Here is a 21553-nt window from a genome sequence, read left to right as displayed (position 1 = left end):
CTCTCCGAGTAACATCAACTTCCTTACCACTGCAAGGCCCTGGGGGATAAGCTTCTACTCACGTTACCAGCCTCCGCTCTACACTTCACTGTAGAGCAGTGTGTTATGTACTTATTATTAGATTTTTTGAAAATCTAATAACAAGTTAACAGATTTTCTCAGCCCCCTGCCCGGCTCCCTCTGCTCCACACCCACTGGTGCTGCTTGCATTTCTCCGTGGAATCTCCTTCCTGCCTGTGCCCGTGTTCTGACTGCTGCTTCTACGTGTCTCGTCTGTGTGCTGGGCAGCCTCTAGAAAGCTTGAACTGGACGAGCAACATGATCTGATTTGTGAATAAATTAATGAATAAATTTACAATTAGTTGAGGAGAAAGCATTTTATTTCCTTAAAGAAAACCTACATAGGCATTTTGCAGAGTGCTTTGAAATGTTTTAAAAGTGATATTGGAAAATACATTATGGGCTGATACAAGGTCTTTTTAATGGTACCCACAATGAGTTTAAATATGGTAGAGGGAGGATTAGCATTCTCTGAGCAGACTTGAATCTAAGCTTAGAACTGGAAATTTACATATAAATAGAAAATTAAATCAGTTTTCTAAACAGGTATTTTTTTTTGAAAATCTAATAACAAGTTAACAAATTTAAGGTTTATGCAAACACAGGATATTTTTGACTTAATTCTAATTAAATTTCATGAAGTATTTCATTGATAAGTGAGAAAGGAAGAAAGCATTCTCTTGGTTTTCTAAATAGCATTGAAGGATATTGATAAATTTTTAAAAAATGATCCCAGATAGCCTGTCTGTTACCCAGCCTAGGGATTCATAACCAAGGCAGTTAACACACTTCACTGTAGAGCAGTGTGTTATGCACAGTAAAAGGGAGGATGTGCTGATGCAGTTTCTTCTCTTTATTCACACGCCATTTTGTAGTATAAGCAACATCGTTGAAAGTTGGTGTCAGAGTATTTTGCTTTCCCTGTGAGTAAATGTGGAAGAAAATGGGGTGTGTAGAATAAAAACGGGTTAATGTGTGTTAATTTGCTCTAGAAGAGACGCAGGAGAGTTCCCTGTGCTTGGGAGTGGACTTCCGGTCAAGGGAGGAGTTCTGTGAATGAGCGGCAGAGCTGCTTGCGGCCACCTGGCACCAGTATTTGAAGAGGGAAGTCATTAAGGGTGGGAAAAAAAAAAAAAAAATATATATATATATATATATATATATATATATATATTTCATTGATATATCACTTTCTCAATTTTCTCTTTTCAAGTGCCATTTTTTAAAATTTGTATTAATTGAACTAGAGTTGGATTAAAGCCATTACCCAGTTTCTCTCTGGAGAGAAAGAACAGCTAAGGTTAGTACCATTTGGTTTGAGAGCATAGAAAGATGTCCCCAGACCCAGACATGGGGCAAGTCACAGCAGGTGACACCTTCATATAAAAATCACATCAGCCCTGGCCGGTTTGGCTCAGCGGTTGGAGCGTCGGCCTGCGGTCCAGAGAGACCCGGGTTCGGTTCCCGCTAAGGGCATGTACCTCGGTTGCGGTTTGTCCCCGGCCCTGGTTGGGTTGTGTGGGTGGCAACCACTCGATGTGTCCCTTTCACGTCGATGTTTCTCTCTCTCTCTCTCTCCCTCCTACTCTATCTGAACAAAATATCAAAAAATGTCCTGTGTGAGGATAAAAAAAAAAAAAATCACATCATATTAGCTGCTTATCTCCTAAGGGGATCTCTCGGTTTTAACCAAACACCCAAATCATTTGTATGCAAGTTTGCCATCATTCTTCGAGACACCTGTAAGGAAAGCCTCTAACTTTCCTCGTTCCTTTGTCTGGGTTGCCAGAGGCTTGTCTAACTTTTCAGTGTAATAAGTATCCTGGCCCCCATATCATATTTTTACTTCAATTTAATACCCTTAGTACCTTAGTTCCTTTGGTTTGGGGTCCAGAGTTTCAGGAATACACATATGGATTTAAATGAAAAGAGTAAAGTACATGTGCCATCTTTCTTTATTCTCACTTTTTCTTCTCTGAGTTTTGTTGTTTTTGTTTTATTTTAAGTTGTGTTAACAGAAATTAGGAGGAAGAGTTCAGAATCGTAACTTTTGTTTTATACCCAATTCCTTTCCCCCTACTCTATTTTGTTTAAAATTTAGACTCCTATTACCAAACAATTACACTTTCTCCTTGTGGCTTTTATTTATAATAAATAAATTTAGTGCTTTTGTCCTTGGTTTGGAACCAGGTTTATCATTTACGTAACTGCTCTCATTGGGGTTATCTGTCATCTGAGCTTATCTTCCGTTTGTTGGAATTTAGAAGACTCAGTGTTTTCAAAGCCTTTCAAAATTAACTGATAAGTAGGGAAATACAGAGTTTGAAATACAAGCTGATCATGTGTAGCTTCTAGGAAAGATGAGGTGTTTCCAATAATTTATAAGAACTTGAACCCTCTCCTTGATGAACCAATTTCCTACTATTTTTTTTTTATGAATTCTGTTCATTCATTCATCAAATATTAGATAAATGCCTGCTATGTACCAGATTCTATTCTATGGAGTTGTATATTGAGTGTAAAGTTATATAGAATATAGTCTTTTGAGATGCCATTATAATTATATAAAAAATAAGAATATAGGAAAACAAGCAATTGGCCTGTGGGGGAAGATTCACCTTTATATGTGATAAATATATATTCAAGTTTACCCTTTTAACCATTTTTAATCATTTAATTCAGTGCAATTAAGTACATTCACAATGTTTCGCATCACCCCTGTCTACTGACAGACATTTTCATCACCTCAAACTAAGACTGTACTCATGAAACATGAATTCCTCATTATTTTATCCTTCCCCTTTCTGGTACCCTGTATTCTGCTTCTGTCTCTGTGAATTTGACTATCTAGGCACCTCACTGAAGTGGAATTAAACAATATGTGTTCTTTTGTGTCTGGCTTATTTCACTTAGCATAGTGTCTTCGAAGTTTATCCATATTGTAGTATGTATCAGACTATTTATGGATAAATAATATTCCATTATACATACACCACATTTCATTTATCCATCTGTTTTTTATTCAACAAAATATCTACTTGTATATTCATCTGTTTATAGATACTTTGAGTGTTTCTGCCTTTAGATAATTTGAATAATATCGCTGTGAACATTGTTGTAAAAGTATCTGTTTGAGTGGGGTATTACTTTTTATTTGAAAATAAATTTGAATTTAAGAAAAGATGGAAGGATAATACAAATAACTCTTATGTATCTTTTATCCAGACTTGAAATGTTAACATTTTGTTCAATATGTTTTATCATCTGTACCGTCACGCATACTTTTCTTCTTGACTATTTGTAAGTTATAGAAATTATGTCTAATCTTTCCTCTCAAAATCAAATAATCCTCATACTACTGTTACCTGCAGTGCCTGAGAATTGACTGAATGCAATATTTAGAGTTTGGTCGGAAGTATTAATACTTCACGGTGGATTTTAGGATGAGCATACCTTAATCCATACCACAAAGCTATTAGAAAGAAATATTTAATATTTGACATCATCTCCAAATTGTATGATTTGGCAAGAATAAAGTATGTTAATCTTCTCACTGTTCAGTTCTAAAGTCAAATGTTGTACTGCTTTCATTTTTGTTATTTTTTGAGTCAATATTTTTATCCTTTTGATAAGGACTAAAATGATTATATTGGCAAATTATCACATCAGTTTTAGCTTATTAATGCCCTATTTATATGTCTGGCAACACAAAATCAACTTATCAATGTTTACTCTGAGTAAGAATAACTAAACAAACAAACATCTAAACCCTAGAAGGTGTTTATGAGAATGTAGACTTAAAAAAAATAAGCACATGTTTGTAGGGTACACTTTGAAACTTACCAAATTAAAGTCTGTAGGCTATCCTTTTCTCTCACAGGCTAATGTAGGTGATAATAGGCATCAAAGAAAATATTTGATTTATACTTAAATAAGGGCATCGCTTGTTAAACAAAAATCCCTGAGTTAGGGACACATAAATGGGTATACTTTTCTCTGTAGGTAAGAAAAGTAAGAAAATTTCTCTGGAAGATCTAATAGACCACGATGATGTAACTGGCAGTTTGAGAGACCACCAATAAAAGGTTTTAGAAGGGATCCTCTGATGGGACAGAAGCAGTTACCCCACTTTTAGGGAGTATGTTTCCCAATGGCATAGACTGAACGTAAAGATATAGGCAACCATGTTTGTTGAGTTTATATGCAAACACAGTTCTTCCATCTTTCCTTAAAAGTCCGAACTGTGTGCCCTGGCCAGTTTGGCTCCGTGGTTAGAGCATCAACCCGCGAACCTGTGAGTCTCGGGTTCGATTCTGCTCCAGGGCATGTACTTCAGTTGTGGTTTGTCCCTGGGCCTGGTTGAGGTTGTGCAGGAGGCAACCTGTCGAGGTGTCCCTCTCATGTTGATGTTTCTCTCACTCTCTCTCCCCCTCCCTCCCACTCTATCTGAAGATAAATAGAAAAATATCCTCTGGTGAGGATTAAAAAAATTTTTAAAAGTCAGAACTGTGCAAAAGCAATTGAACGACATGATACTCTAATGCATTAGGAAAAAAAGGTGTCAATTTCATTAAAATTGTTACTTACAGATTTATATAATATACAGTTTTCTGAATATTGTTGGTAAATGAGTTTTTATGAAACCAAACAATTCTTTAAATTAAAAAAAAAAAATAGATCCCTGTCCCACAGAAAGGATTTGAATAAGATAATCAAAATGGATGAAAATAGCATCAAAATGTTGACTCATTAGCAATAAAAAGTATAAATTAAAATTCTGAGATTTCACCTAACAAGTAGGCAAAAAAAATTTTTTGAAAGACAGTGTTTAAGTGATTGATGAAGATATTGGATACCCATGTTTCTGTCCCACTGTTGAGAGTGTAACTGATACAGTGTACAACAGAATAGAGATTAATCTTTTAGAATTTGTTTCTGAAAATAATTGAAGATGCTCACGAAAATTTAGCCCCTAGGATCAACAAAAAAAGTTCAACAATTGAGAATTAGATTGTATTTGTACATATGGAATATAGTTAATAACAGATATTATATTGTAGTGCTGAAATAATTTATACAGGTGCTGTGTGCATGCACACATATATATTTTGTACACAGACATCTTCAGACATGCAGAGAAATACTCAGGAAAAACATTCATTAAGGTAATAACTCTGCCCCTGCATCTGGGACAGAATAAAAAGTGTTTTTAATTTTCTCTTATCTAAAAAATTGGTTTAATTTTTAAAGTTCTGATATTAGAAGAAAGATAATATTTTAATTTATTAAAAGGGAACCCACTCTCTGGGAGAACATATTTGCCAGTGATACACTGGATAAGGGATTAATATCCAAAATATATAGAGTACTCATACAATTCAACAAAAGGAAGACAAATGATCCAATTGAAAAATGGGCAGAGGACCTGGATAGATACTTCTCCAAACAGGACATACAAATGGCCAAGAAATATATGAAAAAATGCTCAATATCTCTAGTCATCAGAGAGATGCAAATTAAAACAGCGATGAGGTATCACTTCACACCTGTCACCTGTCAGAATGGCTGCCATTAACAAATCATCAAACAAGTGCTAGCCAAGGTGTGGAGAAAAGGGGACTCTAGTACACTGCTGGTGGGAATGCAGACTAGTGCAGCCACTATGGAAAACAATATAGTGTTTCCTCAAAAAATTAAAATGGAACTACCATTTGACCCAGTGATCCCACTTCTAGGAATATACCCTAAGAAGCCTGAAACACCAATCAGGAAGAATATATGCACCCCTATGTTCATAGCAGCACTATTTTCAATAGCTAAGATCTGGAAACACCCAAGTGTCCATTCGTAGATGAGTGGATAAAAAAGCAGTGGTACATATACACAATGGAGTACTATGCAGCTGTAAGAAAGAAAGATCTCTTATCCTTTGAGATGACATGGAGGGACCTGGAGAGCATTATGCTAAGCGAAATAAGCCAGTCAGAGAAAGACAAGTACCACATGGTCTCACTTATTTATGGACATAATGAGCAAAATAAGCTGCTGACCAAAAGAGATCCAGAGTCATGGAAGTAGGGAACAGACTGAGGGAGGGGGGTGAGAGGGGTGGGAAGAAATAAACCAAAGAACCTGTATGCATATATGCACAACCAATGGACACAGATATTAGGTTGAGGAAGGCAGGAGGGATTTGGGAGCGGGAAGGAGGGTGTCAATGGGAAAATAGGGGGATATCTGTAATATTTTCAACAATAAAAATATTTTAATTTATTAATATTTATAAAGCCCTCAGACTATTCACTGTATAATATGAATAACAGTTTTTTAAAATAAAATGAGATGCATATTATAAAGAAAATTCAGATATGAATTTTGTGAACTGGAGCAAGATTTCTTAAATCTATGTCCCCACATATTGCTTATTTGTGAAATAAAGGAAATAATTCCTGTCTTAATATTATCCTGAACATTAGTAAATATACAAAATAAAAATTCTGTCAATACCTTGGCAAGCAGGTTTTGGCTAATAATAAAATTCATGGGTTTTAAATTATTTTATGAAATTCAGATTTTTTTTGCTCACGTACACCTATTGAAGGGAAGTTTTTGATAAATGTATACTGTGATAGTACTTACAGCAGAGACTTTTCTGGTATATCTGAAATTTGTTTGCATGAGTAAAAAAGCATTTACAAAAAGTGATTTAAGAGTATTATGCAAAGCAAAATCTAAATAAGCCAATCAGAGAAAGACAAATACCACATGACCTCACTTATTTGTGGAATATAATGAACAAGGTGGGCTGATGAAGGAAATAGACCCAGAGACATAGAAAGGAGTATGGTTCAGACTGACAGACCTCAGAGGAGGGGGCAGGGGGATGGATGAGGTGAACCAGAGAACTTATATGCATGTATGCATAACCAATGGACATAGACAACAATGCTAGGGGCGTGCGGGGGGGGGGGGGTGATGAGGAGGAGGGTGTCTAGAGGGAAAAAAGGAGAAACATCTGTAACAAAAATAAATTAATAAAAATTGAAGAAAGAAAAAAAAAAAAAAAAAAAGAATAAAGGGAGAGTGAAGCATTTGGGTTCTAAAAGTTCCAGAGTTTCACTGATTATAAGTGGGTGGAATGTAGTCTTGGATTCCATCTCACTTTGGTGGCTTAATCCTGAACTGATAGTTGGTGTATTTTAGGAATACAGCACAGAAATTGAAATCTAATTTTAGCACATTTTTTTTTCTGTCTTAATTCCTTTTTTTAATGTAATGTTGATTATGGTTTATTTACAAAGTTAAATGTGTAATCAGCATAAATAAATGCAATCATGCAATTAAATTAGAAATGTTACTCAGGAAAGTAATGACAAAATTCATACATTTGTGACATTTTAAAATTTCTTGGGAACTTTATTTTAAAACTGGTATTTGAATGAAAAGTCATTAATATTTAAATTTAAGTATTTCTCTTTTCCAAAAAAAGTGAAAAAAAATCTTGTTAAACTCATTGGATTAAAATATAGTATTAAAAGTGTGATACAATTTGAAAAAGACTATAATGTCTTAACTGTATTTATATAATGTTTCACTTTCTATTTCTCATCATTTTTCAAGTTTTTGGCTTGAAGTTTCTTATTCCTATGAAAGAGGATATTTAGAATATGATTTGTTTCTTTTTAACTCAAAATCATAGGTTTATATAGAGAAATATATTTTTTCTACGTCAAGATATTTCTCCTCTAGTAATTGCTTGAGTTAGTCATAAGGAGAACTGGGCAAGTGGGTAAATTATGCAAGTAATCAGCTAGTAAATACTTAATGGACCAAATATATTTTTGTATAAAATATTCCTTATTTAAGTATAAATAACACAGTCGGTGTGGGTTAAAGAATTATATGTTGTCTGGCCTGTGTGGCTCAGTGGTTGAACATTGACCCATGCACCAAGAGGTCACCGGTTCAATTCCCAGTCAGGACACATGCCCAGGTTGTGGGCCAGATTCCCAGTGGGGGGCATGCAGGAGGCGGCCAGTCGATGTTCTCTCTCTTCATTGTTTCTGTCTCTCTCTCTCTCTCTCTCACTTCCTTTTTCTCTAAAATCAATAAAGGAAAAAAAATTATTTTTTAAAGAATCATACGTTTTCTGCCATAGCTAACATTATTTATGAAGCCTTGCTTCACAGTGCCTTTGGCATTCAGAAGCATAAATATTTCCAGTAATTTTTTCATAGACTTTCTTGCAAACTTTTTTGGAAATATTAAAACTAAGGAGTTTTGCCTATTGCTTTGTTGTTCTAAGGTTGTTTGAAGATATGTTTCATTAAATATATGAACCAAATGTGAGAAATAGAATAACCCAAGGAAAATTATTTTCTCTTTGTGGTAATTTCCATGAACATGTTAAAGGACTTTAAAGTAATAGTGTTTTAACACTGAACTTTTATTTGATGAAACTCCTATATAGAAAAAGAGGTGAGAAAAGTGTAGGAAATTGCACAGAAATTGGTAGGCCTGCTTCTAAATTTTCTGAAGAAATAACCCAACAAATCTAAGTATTCAAGTCTAAGAATTAAGAACATTTGTCTTAAAGAAGAGCCACGATGGAAAATGCAAAGTCACCATCCAGCTCTGTCATGACGTATCCTCAGGACATAGACTGGACGGCCTCAGCAGTTTCGGTGAACTTTTATTAGAGTAACAAATGAGAGCATGAAGGTGAAAAAATGACACCTCTCCCGGCTAAGCTCATGGTTTATGGAAGAATGGCATTTAATCAATAATTACAATATGATGAGCAGAACACAGCAATAGGTTTGAGTCAAGTCCTGTGGGTTCACATTTAAAAAACTCTGCCCAGGAAAAAGTATCTTGGTGTTGATGAAGGCTTCACCAAGTCAAAATAGTTGAACTTGACTTTCACAAAGTAGAGACTTAGGGCTAATTTTCTCTCACTATAGAAGCAGCACATTATAGAAAATGCATAAAATAAAGTTATGTCAAAAGAACAAACCAAAAACTGGCTGCTGCCATCTTGCATAATACAGAGAGTACTATATTTCTTTATATCTTTTTTCTTTTGTGTAGAAGCATATATGTATTTATGTGTATGTATATACACAAAGTATAAATGCATATATATTTTTACCAAATTCAAAGACTATATAAATTTTTTTATACTTTTTTATAAAACTTATTGCATATCTAGAAATATTTCCACGGTATCAAACCCTAGAAGACTTTAGTACAGATTGAAAATGTTCCCATAGAAAATTTCGACTAAAATTATGATTCTACTACTGATATTAGAGAATAAACTTTGCTTCAGAAAATAATTCTATTAAATGCTGACTCTGTAAATATAGTAAAGAAAATAATTGTATTTTATTTCATTTCTTTGACTTTTTATAATGTTAAAAAGTGTGTACATTTATTAGTATTTATACTTTCTTTGAATTATTTATTTATGGCATTTTCTATGTGTTATCTATGGCATTTGTACATTTTTAAAAATTGAAGACTAATTAAATTTATTGATATATTCATTGGGGTATATAGTTGTATATATTAAGATACATCATATGCGATTGCCATTTTTTAAGTCAAACATTAGATAGATAGGCATAGTATTAATCTTGATATGTGCTATTGATGTTTTTCCTGAATTTATATGAAAATGAATGTAGGACCACTTTATTTTTCTGCTTAACATTCTTTAATGGTTTTCTATTGTGCTTTTGTATTTTATGTAATGTCTGAGCCTCCAAGTAGGGCATTTTAAGACAGTATTTTGTTTTTCTGTATTTTCCACACTAGCACATAGAAGGAAGATCATAAATGTAGATTTTGAGTTGTATTTTTCACCTTATCCAAGGATGACATTTAATATTTAACAACTAATAGTATTTGGTCATAGTGAGCACAGACCAGACCATAGGGCTGAGCCCAGATCTAGAGGCCTTATCAAAGCAGGTGTTTATCACATAGTTGTTGGATTATGTGGAAGGCATTGCTCATCTCTGCATGGATGTAGGAAGTTGGGGTGTAGTCAACCTGCTAATTTGCTCAGGTTGAACTTCAGAATCACTTAGTCAAACTTGAGAAAAATGTTGCTGGTTACGATTCTAAGAATAGAATCAAATCTTCCACTTACTGAAGCCATCTTTTAATAAAGAAGCATAGGCCCAGAAGTTTGAAGAGAGGACTTGCCCGAGGGTACACAGTTATAACCTTAGGAGCATAATTTTTAAAAAATAAACAAGAGAGATAATTTTGTGATGAGGAAACTGAGGGTGTTATCGGCCTCTTGTCCAAGTTCACACAAATCTCTAGAGGGCATTTAACCTATAACAATGTGAGGCTATTTTGATAATGGTATGGTTTATGTAATTTAAATCAGGTAAAATTTATCAAACATAATCTGATGGAAACACATGTGTTGGTTGTCATCTGTGGCCATTGGCTAAGTCAGCCTGAGCTCAACATTGGACCATTATAGATTCTGTGTCCATGAACGAACTGAATATGGTCTGATGACAGTATGCAACGAGACGGAGTCTATCAGACATCTGGCAGCCATAATTTAATTGAAGGCCCTCTGTGATTTGGGCCCTTTAGGCATTTGGACATCATCCTTGAGACTGGGCACCATTATAACAACTGATTCCATCTGGTCTGTTCTGGCTCAGAGGACTCAAATTTTCCTTAGAGAGGCTATTGGCCATGACTGGTCCTTGTTTACAGAATTTTCCATCTCCTCTGGCTGGGACATGGCTTTTTGTGCAAAGTTCTTATTTTAAAGTCAGCCATTCCCAACACATGAAACAAGGGTAGTTTAGGGTGGCTAATGACAAATACAAGTGTTACAGTGTTTTACCAAATAAGTTTTAGGTTTTTATTGTGCTATGGAGACTCTAAACTCTCTCAGTACATGAATTTTCACAAGCTAAATAGGAAACCTGAAAACAAATATAGAATATTTAATGTGGTCCAAAATAGCCCCAGATATGTTAAGATATTTAGCTAGCCAGTAGATGACAGCCTTTTATAGCTGGGAGGGACTGTGAAGGTCATAACACTGCCCACTCTTCATCTTGCTGATCGCAGGAAGTCATATACCTAAAAATTCCATGTTAAGTTCTGGGGTTGTGATACAACGTTTTCTACAGAAAATCCCAATCATCTTTTATCAAAAGATAGGTTCTCAGATTTAATTAAAAGCTACTTTGTCTGTTTATAAATTATTTGTAGATATGGCTCATGTGAAAATAAGTTTATTCTTCGAATTTGACGGCTTTATTCTGAAAAATAAGTGGATGGTCTGAGTTCTTGGACAATCATCCTTTTTATTATGAAACAGGAAGTTATATCACAGTAAAACCAGTACTGAAATCTACTTGAAGGAATTTATTTGTTTTTTTAAATTTCTACTAGGCAGTTAATAGAAAATTCTCAATTAACAAAAAAATTATGTATCTTAAAGTATTTAACAACCTTTCAAGAGATAATAAAAATATAATCAATATTAATGTGCTATTACTTTCTGCTATGTTTTCGCATTAACATTGTTTCATTTACTCTTATGGGTACAGTCAACTTGATGAAATACTGTATTCCATGTTTGCTTTTAAATCATAGGTTGTTTCTACAATTTTGCTGTTTTAAATAGCCCATTTGTCTAATTTATTATTTTTCTTTTTGTTATATCACTAGACTTTGTAACAGATTGCTAAGTTTCCCCCTTGAAAGATTGATCAGAGGTGGATTAGATAACAGTTAAGACTAAGCCTCTGGCTCAAGCGCTGGTCACTTTCCTAGTCTATCCCTTAACCCCTCATATGCATCAATGTCCTCGTAAGTAAACTGGGCCAATAATGATGCATGCCAAGTATACTAATGTATGCAAATGTCTAGAAGAGCACCTCTAATTTAACTAATTCTAAATGAAGATTAGTTATTTTTATTATTATTAACCCATATTAAAAGCAATGCATAAAACTTCCATTAACTTAATACACTTTTAGTCTTTCTATTTTTAATACTTTAGTAAATATGTAACAGTAGTTTAAAATTGTCTTAAACTTTATTGTGACTGAGCATGTTTCCAAAGGATAATTTGTCATTCTTATGTGTTAAATTAAAATATTAAATTTTTAGAAGTGTAAATAGTTCTATACATATTTTGAGGTGTTTGGTTAGATTTCCATTCTGTTTAAAATTTTTTTTTTTTTTGTATATTGTTTTACACTGCCTAATGTTCTTTAGAAAAATACCCTACAGTGACCCAGGACACCAGGGTGACTCAGAAGTCAGAGAAGGGGATGCGGGGGAGGGGTGTGCAAGACCTTACCTCTTGGCCTGAGGCCTTTACGGTTCTAGTGCTTTGCTGCCTCAGAGACTGGGTTTTCATGCTTCAAGCTTCTTGAGTAATTCTCACTTATTTTCTACTTTTAACTTAAAATTGTCCATGTTTCATCTATTTCATAGCTTCTCAATTTCATTGGGCCATGCCCACATTCTTCAGAAACGTGTTGTATTTCTTACTGAGTCTATGAACAGAAACGGGCCGAGACGGTGAACTACAACCCCCAGTGGTGCTGAGCATCACCCAGCTGGCCCGCAGCTATGTTGGAATCAAACTCACATAAGATAAATAGGAGCCCTTATTGATTTGTTTACCCATAGTTTTCTCCTTCTTCCACCTTGTTACCTGACTAGTCAAAGACATGGTTAAAATCTTAAGAAATTAGACAAGAACTTGTACATATAGCTTTTAAGACACTGTCTCAAATAAATTGAAAGTTGTTCAATCATTTATTTATTCATTCATTCTTTGATATTCAAAAACCTTTAGCTAGTTATTATATGTCAATTGTTATGCTTGTACAGGTGGGACAAAAATATAAGATAGAGTCCCTGTTCTGAAACATCTCTGCACCAGGCGTCTTCAAGGCCAGGTTTGGGGATACAGCGTGCGGACTCACAGACTCGGCATATAGTTGTACCCATGGCTACAGAAACAATGTTATAAAGCAAAATCCGCAGAGGGAAAGGCACTTGTGGGGAGCCAGGGCAGGTTTCCAAAAGCCCTCTTTAGCAGGAGCACATAGGATGTTTAATTCTTCCAGCAACGAGCTGTGACAACACATGAAATAGTATTGTTGCCCAGGGAGGATCATTAGAAACCCAAAGCACAAGGATTTTAACCCAAGCTGTTGACATAACTGCCTCTATCTAGCAGGCACCCACATTTCAGACTCCCCGAGGGAAGGCAGGTGTCCAGCGTAAACCATACCGTTTACCCAAAGGTCTAGCCACACCCGTACCTGGCAGGGAATGGCGGGAAGCCTCCCTGAGTGCAGTTTCTTAGCAGCCAGCCAAGGGCCCCGCAAACACGGGTTTCCAAGGACAGCAGTCTCAGGCCCGCTGTGTGAAACTCGTCCCTGCACAGTCTCACATTCAAGTGAGGTCGGCAGAAGAGTGTTTAAAAGGTCAGGTAATAAGAGTTATTGGTTTATAGAAGAAAACTCAATGAGCTCTGCCTGGCGGAGCCAAGGAAAGCTTTATTTAATAAGACTATTATTGAGCTGGATCTGGAAGACACTGAGATTTCCCCACATCCGACGTGAGGAAAGGCTTCTCTTCATGCAAAAGTGACTGTTTTCGTTGCAGTGAAGAGATCACTGAGCACAGCAGGAGCATGTGTGGTAGGAGCACAGGGCGCGATGGGGAGGCAGAGACCAGGGAGAGTGTTGGGAACAAGAGCACGAAGCCGTTCATAGTTCGGTGAGTGCTAAGGAGCCATCAGAGGTTTTAATCAGAAGAAAGAAGTAAATACATTTGAAAAGTATATCAGGTAACAGATGGAAACAAGATCAGACCAGGAACAGTTTGAAGACAGTAAGACAAGTTTGGAGGCAAAAGAAGGTGATGGCATGCCCTAAGGCTACAGTGGTGGGACCAGAACACGGAGCAGTAGACCTCAACTGAGAAGGCACAAGAATTACATGGGAGCGTAAAAAGATTATGATGTCTGTGTCCACTGAAGCCCTCTAATATCTCTCAACAAAACAGTCTGTGTGCTTGCTCGTCTGTAGCTCTTACTCTCATCTATCAGCCAAACCTCAAAGTCCACTGTGTAGTCAGTTCATTATATGACATAACAAAGACATAATCATTTGCATAAAATTTCCTCTTCAATTTGACAATAAATTGAGATGCAAAGCCATATGGCAATCTGCCGTAGCCAAATAATTTTATCTATTCTCAGATGAATCTAGCCAGTAAATCTGTTTGCAGTGAAAAATCTTAATGTTTCTGCAGACGATTCAAAGGGGTGATTTTGTTCGCTTGGAAAGTGCAGACCAAAGTGCTTGTCAAAAGGGGCAGTCTTGATGGATCCTAATTACACAAGATGCATGTCAGTGTATGTCGCTATATCTTGGTGGTTCGATGCATATTGTGCATATGGTGTGTACGCAAGACTCAAGAAATGGGTTTTAAGATGTTTTCAACATATAACTATTATAATAATTAAATGCAAGGTATTTAAATAAAGTCGTTAGGATAACAAACACATATGAACATACCCAGCACAGCCTTCTTCCCCATTGTTTTTATATTTTACATTATTTCATTTTATAGTATATGGTGGCACAAAAGAGCCTTACAAGGTTTGCAAAGAATGATAGGGTATATGCTTCTTTTGTTCTCATTAGCCAGACATTACTGGATGTCATAGTGATGTTCTATTTGAAATACAATGAAGTACCTTCTTCAGCAATTGTTTATCAGCTACTTTAACTGGATAAAATATTTCAAGAATGTGTTAAGATCAACTTATATGGTATATACACAAAAATATGTCCTTAAGCTTTCTCTCTTTTTATCCTAGTGGGAGTCATTAGATATATTTAATGTTTTCTTGAGCTATGTGATTAAACAACTACAGCAAAATATGTTGGAGAAGATTATCTTCAAAGGTTTACCATTGGCAGTTTAATTAACATACAGTGGACAGAAAGTAAACAAGCTGTTCAAACAGATGATTCAAAGATCCCTCCTGTTGCTTTTGTTTTCCCTGCTCCTGGGAAGGGAGAAATTATATCACATACATCCCTTCATCTTGCTTCTGGATGATTTGTTTTGGTGGTGATTTAAAATATTTTTATGAGTTTGAAAACTCGTGAAGTGTATAGGAATAATTCAGTGTAAATAACTAGGCTGTGGTTTCGCCAGTTTTTCTCAGTCTTTATTTCTGTAAAACATCCATGTTTGGCTTGTTTTATCTTCTTTAAAAATGATTCTGAAATGGGACCAAAATCTAAGCCAATTTCATATTTCGGTCTTGATGCACCATGTGGTACTGAATAATGAACACATAGGAATGCGACTTCTATTGGGTAGTCTTGCTTTTGCATGACATAACCAGAGAAAAAGAATTAGATCTAAAATAGCAACCAAAAGAAAATTCATGGAAGCCAGGCCCTAAGGCTCGCACACTTTCTTTTTAGAAAACCCTCAGGTCCTGCTTTAGATTCCGTTTACTCTTTGGAAATTCTATTCGAGCCAGCAAACGACCAGTTTACAAAGTTTAAGGTAGCTCATTTAGAAGGAGCAAGCCCACCTAGGATGGAGGCAAAGCAGCCAGTGACTGAATTCGCTGATGTGAAGGTAAAGCAAGAGAAACAAGGATGAAACACTGCTACAGATTTACAAAGCAAACCCTCAAAACTGCACCGCTGTCTGGAGACTCTCCCTTGTAAGTGCTCAAGGAAGCATTTACCCTCGTTTCACATGCGAGGCCTACCTGTCTGTTTAATTTAGCAATCCTGCTAATAAAGTTTAAATGGGCACTGCAATAACGGGAGTTTGATACATTAAAGAAACACCTCAAACTTCAATGTAAGTGGTGTTAAAAAAGAAAGTTTGGCATATTAAAAACTGTAAGTTCACCAGAGCAACGATCAAGTCCAAGGAGCGCACCAGAAGTGATCAGTAGTATTCCAAGGACTGGAGTTACGGGAGAGACTATTGTGGAGAAAAGGAGCAAAGCAAGGAAACTATTTGATTGGCTATAGCTTAAGTGTTTGCCTGATTCAGAAAAGCAGAGTTGGCTGTTTGTGACTGATTGTCCTTAGGTTTTTATTTCTTAACCTTGAGGCATTTATAGGCTTAGATTTGGGTCTGCTTACAATGGAGGCTGCTAAGGTTTATTAGTACCATATCAGTCTAATGGCCTCCTTGTTTAATTAACAGTGGGGAATATGAGCTTGACTGCTCCTAAGTGTTGAAGCTCCTTTTTACTTCTCTTGCATAAGAAAGCAGAGAGAAGATGAGAAAGGGGCTTCAGGAAGCTGAGAAGTAGAAACCTCTGCAGACAGCTTCTCCTGGGCTAGTTCTCCTGTCCACTCCCTGTCCACTCCCTGTCCACTCCCTGCCCTGGGCCAGGGCCACAGGGGCTCGTGTGACGTATAACGTGGCTGGCCTAACAGGCATCACAGAAAGTCCTGCATTTTGTCTTGTGCTATAAACATCTGAAAAAATAGTGGTAAGGTGAATATCAGTCAATTAATATCCAACAATAATACTAATTTAAAAGAAACCCAGAGTTGTAAGTCAGTTAATATCCAACAATAGCACCAATTTCAAAGGCACCCAGAGATGCTTTGAAATTCTGTTTTACAGATTTTAATAAAGTCTAAGTCTTTGAAGTTTTTGGTATATGTTCCCTAATCTACATTATTGGTGGGAAGAAAAAAAAACCATACACCTCTGGTTTCAGCCGTTCCTTTTGTCGGATTTTTTAAAAACATTTTTTTTAAAATTTCTAGGACCATGTAAACGCATTACATTGGCTGCATTTCCTATCTAGGTTGACATCCTCACAAGGACCCTGTACAGATTGTCAGTTGTTCCTCTGTGACTGTTGTATTCAGCTAGCCGCCCCCGGTGCAAGGCAAATGCACAGCTCAAGTTAACCTAGGTGTTGTGCGAGGAGGTCTTAACTTGGTTGTTGTAAAACTTTTATTGCTTACTTTTGTTGTAAGCTGCCTCATATATTTTTGGTAATGAGGCAGGATATATAAATAAAGCAAATAAAACTGTTTTATGTAGGTTTGCCTAGAATCATAGGTCTTACTGCCTGACACAGCCTCAGGAAAACTGTCTACTTGTGCAGGTAAGATATTTTCATTCCAGCTAAAATATAGGGTAAGTGAGGCACAAGGAGTTTTGTGAATGATGCTGGATCCCACATCCAGCAAACCTAACAATAACAATTCCACCCAAGGTCTCCTGAATCTTTGCACAGTAGTTCTACTATTATGTAATTCTGCCTGGTCCTGTCTTTCTTTCTCTGAAGATACTATCAACAATTCATTTACCTACTCACTCATTCATTCTTTCAGTAAACATTTACTGAGCACTGTTCAATGGCCAGTGGGAACAACAGTGTTAAACAAGAAACATTTATTGCCTTGGATGGGTGGCTCAGTTGGCTGGAGTATCGACCTGTGTGCCAAATGGTTGAGGGTTTGATTCCTAGTCAGGGCACATACCCAGGCTGTGGGTTTGATTCCCAGTCAGGGTATGTACCGGAGGCACCGCATCGCCATTTTTCTCTCACATCTATGTTTCCTTCTCTCTCCCTTCCTCTGTCTAAAATCAATAAAAGCACATCCTTAAGTGAGGATTACTGAAAAAAAAGAAACAGCCCTGACCCGTTTTGCTCAGTGATTAGAGCATCATCCTGCAGACCAAAGAGTGGCAGTTTGGATTCAGGTCAAGGGCATGTACCTCGGTTGCGGTTCAGTCCCCGGCTCTGGTCGGGGTTGTGCTGGAGACAACCAATCGATGTATCTCACTTCGATGTTTCTTTCTCTCTCTCTCCCTCTTCCTCCCTCCCACTTTGTCTGAAGATATATGGAAAAATATCCTTCAGTGAGGGTAAAAAAAAAAAAAAATGTTTCCTGTAGTGAAGGGTGGGAGGGGACCATGATCAATGCTTTATGTACATGAGTTTTTTCCCAGCCTTACAACAGTTCTGTGAACTAACCACAGTGCTACATTTTTGTGGCTTCTCTGGAGTCCTTGGCCATTGCCATCTGCATGGTTTTTTTGGTCCCATCATTCTGACACTGTGGTAGTGACTCTCAGGCCGTATCCACTCAGGCATCAGGCAGTGGGAGATCTTTTATGTTCACGATGAAACCAAAGCAGAGTCTCTCAGTCAAGAAGAATTATCACCTTTTTTGAGTTGAAAGGGAGATATTTTAGACGACTTGCCTGTGATGAGTAGTGGTAGCCTTACCTTAGTTATTAGTGTTCTGACTAGCTGATTCAGTCGTATTATAGCCACATTAAATACATTTTGGTTCCTTGGAATGTTCCTGTTTTGCGGGGAACATCACAGCTATGATTAAATCACTGCTCTCTTAAGCTCTTTTTGAAGCCATATCCTGCCAGTTCGAAAGCCTGTCATTTCCTATCTTTTGATAACAGCCATGTAGAAGAGGGTTGTTCTTCTTAGGCAGAGACTGAATTCCTCATACTTGCGGTCTACCTTCCCCTGCTGACCTACCGAAATGAAAGACTGGGAGTGATGATTAAATCTCATTTCCCCTCCTGTACTGGCAGGATGCGCTGGGTCAGCAAGGCCAGTCCCTGCAGATGCTTCAAAATACCTTTGCGATTTGATACTTGCCTCCCCGTCCATTCCTCTAAGTGCCTGTCACTGTCATGCGTGACCCCCCTGGCAAGGTCACAGGTAAGAACAGCACAGGTGAACAAGAGCGCTTGCAGTGCCTCCTGACAGCGCTGCTTACGAAATGAGTGAGGCAGTGAACCCGGTCCGACCTGGGAGCTACAAGGCAGGGTAGCGCATATACACGAAGATCATTCTGGGTGTGATTTAACCCGTTCAGACACATCGCTGTCTCTGCTGTTCAGCGTAACTCCTGTGAAACGATCGGCTCACAAGTGAATAAGGTCTGACTTTTATTTTCAAATGGACTGCGAGTCACTTGGTCTCCACTCCTTTGTCTGGATTGTAGCTTGTTTTCTCAGAACAGCTGGGGAATGTTTATGAAGTGTGTGTGGAAGGTGGGGAGGAAGGGAATAAAAACGCATTGCTTTAGGGCTGCACATCTGTGTCGGAGACTCTGCTGGGTCTGCACATTGACCATTGTCACGACTTATGATGTGTCCTAAATTACATTCTACTCAGAGACATGCATTCCGACTCAAAATATTACAACTAAACAGCTTTCTCTGGTCTGAGTTAGTCTTCCGTTTTCATGACTGGAGGAATTTTCTTCCTGCTCAAGTTGCAAGCATGTGTGTGACTCACGGCAAGTGGTCGTTCATTATTGGATTTCTTTTCAAACAGATTGGCCACAGCAAGTTGCTCAGGCCTTCCCGCAAACATCGGAGGAGGTGGAAGTAGACACACAGACTTTCAGCCACCGGTGGAAAAGGAGCACGGACTCCCTCAAAGCTGTGGACACAAACCGAGCGAGCACGGGCCAAGACTCCCCAGAGCCCAGAGGCTTCGCAGACCTTCTGCTGGACAACACCACTCAGATCGAGGTAAATGATCCGAATAACTGAAATGGATTAGTGACTAGATTTTTTGTTTTCTTGTAAGATTTCTTGTAAGGCAGCCAACTTCCATGTGTGTGCGCCATGTATATATATATATACATATATTTATATATATATATGGTGTCCTTTCAACTCAACCTAGAACTTAGAACTTTTGGACTTTTTTTGGGGGGGTAAGGATCAATTAAACTCATAACTTAATAAATAATCTGTTTATATTTAGTAATTAAATAATAAATACTAATAATTATATTAAACAAATACATAGCTAAAACATTTAACCACCACAAATTAATTGACCCATGAAGCGGACGAACGCAGGCTTGGTGTGGTGAGGGCAGTGAGGGGCCCCGAAGGTGAAGATGACACAGCGCCTCCTGCCACGAGATGACTGTGTAAGAGGTCTGAGCGCCATTCTCAGATCATCCCTAGGCCATGCGACATGTACAAAAAGATATGCAGGCTGTAGTGGGGCCCGTGTGCAGGAGGGAGTGACCATCTGCTTGGGGCTGGGGCTGGGCTGTGGTCAAAGAGGTTAATTCTAGGAGTGGGCATCTAGGCAGGGTCTTGGCAGACCGAGAGGAGCCCACCCGGTGGATAACGTGTCAGTGGTAAGAGAGAAGAGTCCTGGCAGAGTGAGCTACACCTACAGTGACTGAGTCGGAGAACAGCTCGGAGTGCTGAGGAGTCTCGTGGGGTGGCCAACTGTCCTGGATTGCCCGGGACTGGGGGTTTCCTGGCATGTAGGACTTTCAGTGCTAAAAACTGGGGAAGTTCTGGGCAAACTGGGATGGTCCGTCACTCTGACTACGAGTGATTCTTTGTTATGGTGGAACCATGCAGTGGAAGGGGAAGAGCTTGGAGATGGGTTTGATGAGTCTGGAAGTTTGCTGAGGGCAGATTTTAGGGCTACTCAGAGACCTCAAGGGTGGTATTAGATTGCTTCAGTTTCCATAATCCTTACCATTGCAAATCATAAAATGTGATCTGGTTAGTACACTGGATATAAAAAAGCAAGCAGGTAAAGTTTATGGACACAAGCAAACACCACCCAAGTGAGAACATGTCTTATTCAGTTCGTCAGAGCAAGGGAGCCAGCCTCCATCACCTGCCTTTGGTGGAGACTCAAAAACAGTCAGGGAGTGGGGCAGGTTTTCCGTTTCAGACAAAAAAGCAATCTTCACGTACGCTCTGATCGGCGGTGCTTGGCCTGGAGAAGCTGGAGGCGGGCTCCTCAAGGACAGAGCATCTGGTGTGGTTGGTTGGAGAGCATGTGTGGCTTTCTGTGGTTGGTCCTGAGTAGGATGCAGGGACAAAAAATAATAATAATAAAATAAGGCAGCTTCAGTTATTAATGGAGTCCTGTTCGTTGTGGGCCAATTGCTGTCACTGTTATGTTCTGGTCCCCGACTGGTTGCTCTTGCAAGGGTGGGGAACGGACAGCCCACAGGCCATATAAGGCCCTCAAAATCAATACCAACTAACATCACAGGCCTCACCAAATCAGCCTGACCAAATATAGCAGGCTGATTTTTAAGCTGATAATTTTGTATGGTCTGACAATGATGTTATAAATAATATCCAAATGGCCCTTGTCAGAAAAAAGGTTCCCCACCCCTGCGAGGGGTTGGGGTCCAAGTTCTATTGTCATCTATGGTCGGGCCATTGTCCGTCTGAACATTCCTTTTCAATCCGAACTTCTGGTTTCTATTTTCTCCCAGGTGACAGACTTAATTCTTTTTTTTTTTTTTTACTTTTTTTTCTTTATTGGTTTTAGAGAGAAGGGAAGGGAGAAGAAGAGAGAGAAAGAAACATCGATGAGAGAGACCATCAATTGACCGCCTCCTGCATGCCCCCTCTGGGGATCAGGCCCACAACTTGGGCATGT

General features: G+C 37.9%; 1 protein-coding gene across 2 annotated transcripts in view; it reads left to right on the top strand.

The window, feature by feature from the left end:
- PLXDC2 (plexin domain containing 2) overlaps nucleotides 1-21553 on the top strand; it is a 418222-nt gene that overhangs the window by 156126 nt on the left and 240543 nt on the right. For both annotated transcript variants that reach the window (XM_036242142.1, XM_036242135.1), the window contains exon 2: nucleotides 19451-19650. In XM_036242142.1, the coding sequence (XP_036098035.1) occupies nucleotides 19451-19650 (200 nt within the window). The remainder of the gene's footprint in view (nucleotides 1-19450; nucleotides 19651-21553) is intronic.

The sequence above is a fragment of the Molossus molossus genome, unplaced genomic scaffold (assembly GCF_014108415.1).
Source record: "Molossus molossus isolate mMolMol1 unplaced genomic scaffold, mMolMol1.p scaffold_m16_p_1, whole genome shotgun sequence".
Taxonomy (NCBI): Eukaryota; Metazoa; Chordata; class Mammalia; order Chiroptera; family Molossidae; genus Molossus; species Molossus molossus.
Note: the sequence above shows the minus strand (reverse complement) of the source record. Positions and strands in the feature narration are given on the sequence as shown.